Source organism: Lycium ferocissimum, chromosome 11, assembly GCF_029784015.1.
Source record: "Lycium ferocissimum isolate CSIRO_LF1 chromosome 11, AGI_CSIRO_Lferr_CH_V1, whole genome shotgun sequence".
Taxonomy (NCBI): Eukaryota; Viridiplantae; Streptophyta; class Magnoliopsida; order Solanales; family Solanaceae; genus Lycium; species Lycium ferocissimum.
In genome coordinates this window covers 43,251,191-43,258,754 of record NC_081352.1, presented here as the reverse complement: position 1 = coordinate 43,258,754, position 7,564 = coordinate 43,251,191, and the positions used below count along the sequence as shown (strand labels likewise).

At 37.6% G+C, this 7,564-nt stretch overlaps 2 protein-coding genes across 3 annotated transcripts in view; both read left to right on the top strand.

The window, feature by feature from the left end:
- The first annotated feature begins 451 nt into the window (after positions 1-451).
- Positions 452-6,552, top strand: LOC132037206 (uncharacterized). Of its 2 annotated transcripts, none has more exons than XM_059427681.1 (4): positions 452-564; positions 2,000-2,052; positions 3,329-3,453; positions 6,075-6,552. In XM_059427681.1, the coding sequence occupies exons 1-4, from the start codon at positions 549-551 to the stop codon at positions 6,166-6,168; spliced, it is 288 nt and encodes a 95-aa protein (XP_059283664.1). In that variant the 5' UTR covers positions 452-548; the 3' UTR covers positions 6,169-6,552. The 2 variants fall into 2 exon arrangements, with proteins under 2 accessions (XP_059283664.1, XP_059283663.1); XM_059427680.1 differs by lacking the exon at positions 2,000-2,052 and adding an exon at positions 1,446-1,532 and having other exon boundaries at positions 458-564.
- Positions 6,553-6,946: 394 nt separating this feature from the next.
- Positions 6,947-7,564, top strand: part of LOC132038374 (uncharacterized) — a 3,427-nt gene continuing 2,809 nt past the window's right edge. Inside the window, exon 1 of the mRNA XM_059429050.1 lies at positions 6,947-6,967. Within this exon, the coding sequence (XP_059285033.1) occupies positions 6,947-6,967 (21 nt within the window). The remainder of the gene's footprint in view (positions 6,968-7,564) is intronic.

Sequence of the window (7,564 nt, the reverse complement as noted above, 5' to 3'; positions counted from 1 at the left end):
AAGTTTACTACAATAAACGTTGCGAAGGAAATTTCGCAAACACTTACAACGTCAATCGAATTCTAAGCGCGACACTTAATTCATTCAGAAAGTTTTCTTCGATCCGTATAAAAGTTTGCCGATTAAAAGTAACAATTTTTTATGTCAGATCATCAAAAAAAAAGTATGCCCACGGGCCAGCTGTGTAATTCCTTAACAAGTGTATGTTGAAAGACCCTTGAGTTTTTTTTTTAAAATTTCGACCGCGGCGTGGTTCGAACCCTCGGGACCTATGAATTAGCCGGGCCGCAAAATTTAAACATTTAATGTATTAAAATTTAAAAGAAAAGAAGGGCACTCGCGCAAAAAAAATGACCCATTTTTAGCCCATTTCGGGCCCAATTAAGCGAGGCCCATTAATCACCTCATCATTTTACGGGCCAGCTCAGGTTAATTGCTGGAAAGACCTGTATGTGATGGCAACTGACGGTATTGAAAATTGGATATATGTCAGATCATCACGGGCCAGCTCAGGTTAATTGCTGGAAAGACCCTATGAGTCCCTCGCAATGGAAAGAAGAGCACGTGAGTCCTCTAATTAGATGCTTTACTTCTACATTTTGTCTTAATTTATGTTAAAATTTACGGGGCTTCAAAAAACGAATGATTGTGCAAGTCTGGTTTTTGTAAGTTGTAACATGGAAAGTGATTGGTTTGAAAATAGAATTATAAAAGGCGAAGTTTGAAGTGTTTGCTTGTATTCCTTTTCCATTTGCTTCCAGGTCTAAGTGCTTTTGTTTGTTGATGAAATGATTTATTGAGATCTTAAATCCCACTTTACCATCGGAAGAAAGTGTATCTGATATCGAGACACACATTTCCAACTTAATGTCTTTTTTTCCGCCTAAGTAGATAGACCAACACGAATACTAACATAGAACTCATTGTCTGTTGTGAACTGGAAAAACCAATGTTATTAAGTAATATAGGCAAGGACAAATGCTGTACGTAGAATTTTAGGTAATATAAGCAAGGAATAATGCTGTACATAGAATTCATGAAACTCCTCATAAAGCGAATATGCGGATACACTAAAGATTGATTTTGGATTTACATCAAAGGTCTTGATATAGTCACCATATAGAGACCTTCTAGAAAATTTCCTTAACCGCTTTTGTAACAATGATGGAAAAAGCGCTAAAATATGTCAATGATTTAGCAGACCCTTTATGTGAAAGAAACGTTTTCTCCAGAACCCTTAATCATCACTATATATTTGTGCCAAATGTTTTCTTATTAGAGATGAAGAAAAGATATAAATCTAGGAGATATAGAGTACTCTTAGCTGTCTGTGAGAATTGCAGTTCGTGGAATCAGTTGTCTCTTTTACAATGCTTAATATGGCATGCTTAGAGGCTTTTGATATAAGCTGCAATGTCAAATTTACATGATCTGAAATTTTGCAGTTTGTGATTGTATCTTTGTCTGGATGGGGTTTGCTTTTTTACGGTGGATACAAGTTGTTCACTGGAGGCAAGAAGAACAAAGAAGAGGTACTTGCGCGTTCCTTAGAAACCCTGAACATTGCTATACTTTTTCTTTTCACAACTAGTCCAACTTCCAAGAATTGGAGAGAATCAAATCTTCTGCAAGAATAACGCGGCTTCCTAGTTAATCACTTCACACTGACCTGTTCAATTTGTAAATGATATATCTTTGTAAGCCCTGTCCATTGAAAGCTGATTAAAAAATAGATGAAGTCACAGACCATAGTAGCTTCTTATATTTGATTATCAAAACATAGTAGCTTCCTATATTTGGGTGGAACTATAATACTTGACAAGCATTACTGATTGAAGACCAGACATAGAAATAGTGGGGGCTTATTTTTTGTGAAAGTGGTTATATGATGAAAATTAATCATTTAATTTGTATATCCTTCTTCCTTGGCCAGGAAGAGGAAACTTCTTCGATCTTTAGTAATGACATCCACCTCCTATTTTATTTCTTATTTTTGCAGAAATTGGTACAAGCGACACAGTAAGGTGTGAATTTACAAGGCGTTATCCCAAGGTGGGGAATTCTTTAAGTCCTAGGTCCAAGAGTTGCTCTCTGATAATCCAATTGTTGGACATGACATAATTTCCTTTCTTTTCTTTATATTGGCTTCTTCCTAATATAAAGAAGGCTTACCGAGGACATGACCTTAGATAGGAGGGTATGGAGGACTCAGATTAGGGTAGAAGGCTAGTAGATAGTATCGTTTGTCCTTTTACATTAGTAGTCGCATTATCGCGATATAAGTTCTTGTGCTTTGATTTACTGTTCTATCCGTTATTTCCTATACTTTGATTATCTTATTTTATCGCGATAGTTACTGCCCCTTTGCAAAGTTGCTTCATCATGGCTTAGTCACTTTCGTTATTTTCATTTCCATATCGCTTTGAATTTCTTGGCCTTATCCGACCTCTTTTATGCTTTCTATTGAGCCGAGGGGTCTTTCGGAAACAGTACCGTCCTACCTTGGTAGTGAGGTGCGTACACTCTACCCTCCCCAGACCCCACGTTGTGGGATTTCACTGGGTGGTTGTTGTTGTTGTTGTTGGCTTCTTCCTAATGTTGTAAATGATAATGATAGTTTTTGAGCCAGTAACTCGTGGACAAAAGTTGGTTGGATCACCATTACTGTGTAGTTCTCCTTATATTATCACAATATATGGAATGGTTTCTGCCCATTTGCTTCTCTTGGCTATATGCAGTTTCTAAATTCTACACATTCATTTCAGACCGCATAGTCTAAATATCATGCTGGCTGTGAAATCCAAATATCATACTGGCTGTGAAATCCAAATATCATACTGGCTGTGAAATCCAGTAATCTGGAGGCATTTCAAGAGTAAACAAATTACAAACTAGTGTCATTGGGTTTTAACTACTCAACTTATCTTCATAGTACAGAGTAATATACTCGTCTTCCAAAACCACAGGGCTAAAAAATAAATGCCTCAATTTTATCTGTACCCAGTGAACAAGAGGAGGCTTCCTTCCTGCGTTTGCTGTATTTTATACCTGATTATGCTCTTCTGGTGTTCCTTTTCCAATATCTTTTTGAGGGAATGAGTTTTATTTTTGAGCGTATGTTTTTTTTAGGAGGGGTGAATGTGGGGGCTGGGGACGTTGAGTTGTTTTAGAGAGACATAAAGTAATTAGTGAATGGAAGCAACAAATGCCTAAACTTAACAGCTGCTAGGGGGCAGAAATGGAAGTATTTCCCTAAGCTTAACTTAATTCTAGAAACTTTCAGTGATATAACTTCTAAATGGAGCATAACAATAGTATTTTCTTGCAGTGCTGTTGGACTAAAATTCAGACCTCATTGTTGTGGTCCCCATCTTCTCCCTGCTCTCCCAAGCTGGCAGCAGAGCCTGTCGTATTGCCTGTCTCTTCTGTTTCCTTATCATGCTCAACGTCAAGGTAATCGTCTATTACATCCCTTTCAGCAGTTTTTGCATGTCTGGAAGGATAATGAAGATTGTCCGCATGCTTTTGTTCTCTGTCTTCTCTGACTCTGTCGGTTTTTCCTTCCGTTCGTGCAGTGTTATCTGGTTTCTGAATTCTGGCATCTTGTGATCCCCCAGAATGATCTCGCTCTTCTTCTGTTTCCTGATAATAGTCAATCTCTTGGTTGTCATCTTCTTTGACGTCCCTTTCCTCAATTGTCGCATATTCAGAAGAATTTGAAAGATTTTGAGCTTGCCTTGGCTCTGTATCTTCTCTGATGGTGCTGGTTATTTCTTCTGATTGTACCATTTCATCTGATTTTTGATTTGTGGCCTCTTCTGAGATGCCACTGTCCTTTGAAAGAGCTGTATTTGCAGACCCTTCTTCTCGAGAACTCTGGAGCAGCTCAGTTTCTTTGTTGCTGACTTCTCTTTCCTCTCCTTCCTCAATCTTCTGAGTCGTGTCATGATCCATGACTTCTTGGTTCCTTTCCTCTACATCTGCAAAATTTTTGAGGTTTGGCCATGTCTTACCTGGTGGACTATCATCATAATGTGTGCCAAAATCTTGCGTTCTGTGTCTCCCCGTACCTGAATTCGCTCCTTGTTCTGACTTTATTTGGTGATTGATTTGTAAAGCTGAATCTTTACCTTGTTGAATTTTCTTGGTCATTTCTGTCCCGCGATCTTCCTTGTCAGATTTCTTCCTCATGTCCACGTCCATGTCCTTCTCTTTCTGTTGGTCCCTTATTTCCAGTTTACTGCTTCCAACCCGCTCGATCTTTTCAGTTCCCATTTTTACTTTCAAGAATTTTCTGTTTCTCATGCTTGCAATTCCATGACTTTCGGGATGTATGCCACTTTCATCCACCCTGCGCTTAGCAATTGTTTGCCGTCTCTTCCCTCTTGTTTTTCTCATGTGGCCCTTGGTCACTCTTGATGTTCCTCTGCCGTTTGAATTCTCTTGCATTTCTAACCTCATCACACCTTTATCATTCGCTCCAACTTCATTGCTTTGCTTTTGCACTTGCTTCTTATCATGCTCATTTTCCTTAGATGCATCGTCACTTTTGTACTTTTTCTTGTCTTGGTAAGATTCTTCCCCATTCTTATGATTGTCAGCGTTTTGTTTTTGGCCTTTATTAATTTGAAAAATGGTGTTGTTGCTTGGAACATCTCCTTGAGAAGTTTCCAGCTGCTGAGACTGCTCGTCCCCAGTTTTGCCTTTCACGTAGTCAAATCTTTCTCCAGGCTTTCCCGTGTCTTCACCTTCCCCATTGACTTCCTTATTTCTGTTATGTGCAGATTCGTTGGCACTGCTGTCTATATCTTCTACTGAACTTTTCTGATCTTCTCTTTTGATGGCTTCGTTCAGTTCTTCACTTCCTCTTCTACCATCGTCCCTTCTTCCAGCAGCCTCGGTGGTGAAATTTATTGCTGGATTTGATGGGTCATCTGCACTTACTGACCAGACCTTTACTGGTGAAAATTCAAGACGGTGTTTTAAATCCTCAATTTCAGCCTCTTTCTGTCTCAAAGTTTGAGAAAGTAATGTAACCTGGGAATCATCTGACTTTGTTTCCATCTGTTTGTCCTGAAGCATCTTAATTTCGCTCTGCTTTTCTTCCAGAGCAACTTCAATTGCTCTTTGTTCTTCTTTAAGGGTAGATATTGTTGACTTCATCTCCAATATCCTACTATCTTGATCCATTTTCTGTGTACGGAGCCAGTGTATATCGGATTCCATGTCCTCTGTTTTTGCTTGTTCTCTTTCTTCCTGGCACAGGTGACAAATAATGTTAAGCTTGGATAGCATAATAAACTTGAAAGCTTGCCAATGGAAGAATATATAACTGTTGTTATTTATCTCAACGAAAAATTCTACTGATCACAGATTACTTTGTACAATTATTAGCTCCGTAACACGAAAGAATTAAAAACTTGTCATCCATCTCTTCTCTTTAGGAACCAAAATAATTGAAGTGCACTTTTATTCATTCAATGATTGATTTAACATCAAGGGTCTGTTTTTTGTCACCTGAACTGATTTAACATCAGATTTTGCTGAAAATTTGTTATATAAAACGTTTATTTTGTTCTTGTTTATCAACGTGTACTCTTCAAAAGTTAAATATTCGTTTTAGAGGCAGATGTGGTAAGTCTAATTCCTGGCATACTTTATGAAAGAAGTCTATGCTCAACCATACAAGACATTTAATAACAGAAAGTCCATTGAGTAGTACTGATTCCTGATTTTGGATTTCAAAATCACCAGTGAAAATACACTGTAATCTTTTAGTTTCATAGTGAAAAGTGAAGATGCATGTACAAGCATTCCTTTTTTATTCAACACACACACACGCGAGGAGGGGGGGGGGGGAGAAGAGAGACACCTGCAAGAGGAGTTTAAGGCCATTGAGCTCTAGATCTTTCTCCTGGATAAAGCGGTTGCAGATGCGCCTGTCCCTGAGCTTGTGGAGAGTCATAACTCCGAATACTGCAGCACTGAATGCAAGTATCAGCACAAGTCCATATGATCTTCCTGTGTTTTGACTGTGCAAGTGCCGTTTCATGTTTTTTCTCTATGTCCTTCAGGAAATGTGGAAAGAGTGGAGGACTAGTGGATGAACAAACAAGACTGACCTCACTTGGCTCTCTCAGTAAATATAGATTAATGTGTCACAGATAGAGTGCTGCTTGTCATCTCAAATTGGTTCTCAAACTGCTTCCCCTCTCTCTCTCTCTCTTAGAAGAGCCACAGAATTTGTGATGCTGATCGGTAAGGAACTGAGGAAGTAACGAGATTTTGAAGGATACATGTGCATGGCATGGACAGGTCAAAAGGTTTGGGCATATATTTAGCAACAAGCATGTTAAGTGAACTCTTTTAGTACCTCACTGGCCTTTTAATTGGTTGACCTTTATTAAGGAAATGATGTACATGAGAGAGGATTAGCACATTGTAGTAACTTCAACCCAAACCCGAAGCATTGATAAGGTTGAGTAAAACCAAACAGATCAGATACAAAAGCCTAGCTTCACTCTTAAGTATAAATCCATGGAAATATCTGTACCCTGGTGCCATCTAACATTTTTTTTTTTCGTTTATATTTTTACTTGAAAAGCACCCTCCCTTTCTTCATATTTCTCCAATGTATATATCTACGTAGGGGTTGGCACAAGTAACCCATGAAAATATGACCAGTCCAACCTATTCAAATTTGAGTGGGTTGATGATCTGCCAAATTTAGCTCATCTAAAAGCCAATTTGGGCTAATTATGTAGCCTAAATTGACCCATGAGAAATTTGATCAATTTTTTTTTTTAAAAATTTTTTGTTTTATTTTATATATAGGCTATAATAAAGAAATAGAGTTTTATTAGTTTCGTTTGACAATTAAACAAAATAAATTAAAATTTGGTAAGAGTTGGTGGTTTGGTCATGACCTATTGTTTAGCTTATTTTGATGCAGTTCATCTCAACACAGGTAATTTTTGGGCGAGTTAATGATCAACATTTATTAACTTAGTCCATTTTAATCTACGAAACGAGCATTTGATCTATGTCAATTACATCTGCAATGATTACAATAACAAAGACCGCGAGTGCTCTCCTTCGTGCAATCAAGGCAAAACGAGGATCTTAATAATCAGAGTCGCATTGATTCAAGAAAGAAAAAAGTCATGCTTAGACTCCACTTGCATTTATTATCCTAAAGAACCTCAGTAGTTATATGTAGAACCTGCAAATGATTTACTATTTTTTATTATCCGTAAGCCAAACTAGCCATAATAGTGTTGTTATATGTTCTTCCAAGTCTATGAATCACAATTGTGGAGCCGTTTCTAATAGAAACGGTCACCCTTCTGCTATTCGAACTGATCAGTTGGTGAAGCTGAAACTTATGGGAGTTTAGGTGAAACATAAAAAAAATTATCATGCCATACAGCTGAATTCATTTAATACGAGAATAATAAGCATTTTTTGAGCTAATAACTCAAAATGAATCTTTTTTTTTTTATATCGAAATGTATTTCATTGTATCATGACCAGATAATCGGTATTATTTCAACTTTTTATTTTT

Coding starts and splice junctions, on each gene's coding strand:
- LOC132037206 (XM_059427680.1), top strand. CDS start 487: ATGTCAGATCATCACGGGCCAGCTCAGGTTAATTGCTGGAAAGACCCT. Junction 1,533..3,328: donor GCAAGAAGAACAAAGAAGAG/GTACTTGCGCGT, acceptor ATTTTCTTGCAG/TGCTGTTGGACTAAAATTCA. Junction 3,454..6,074: donor TTATCATGCTCAACGTCAAG/GTAATCGTCTAT, acceptor TATGTCCTTCAG/GAAATGTGGAAAGAGTGGAG.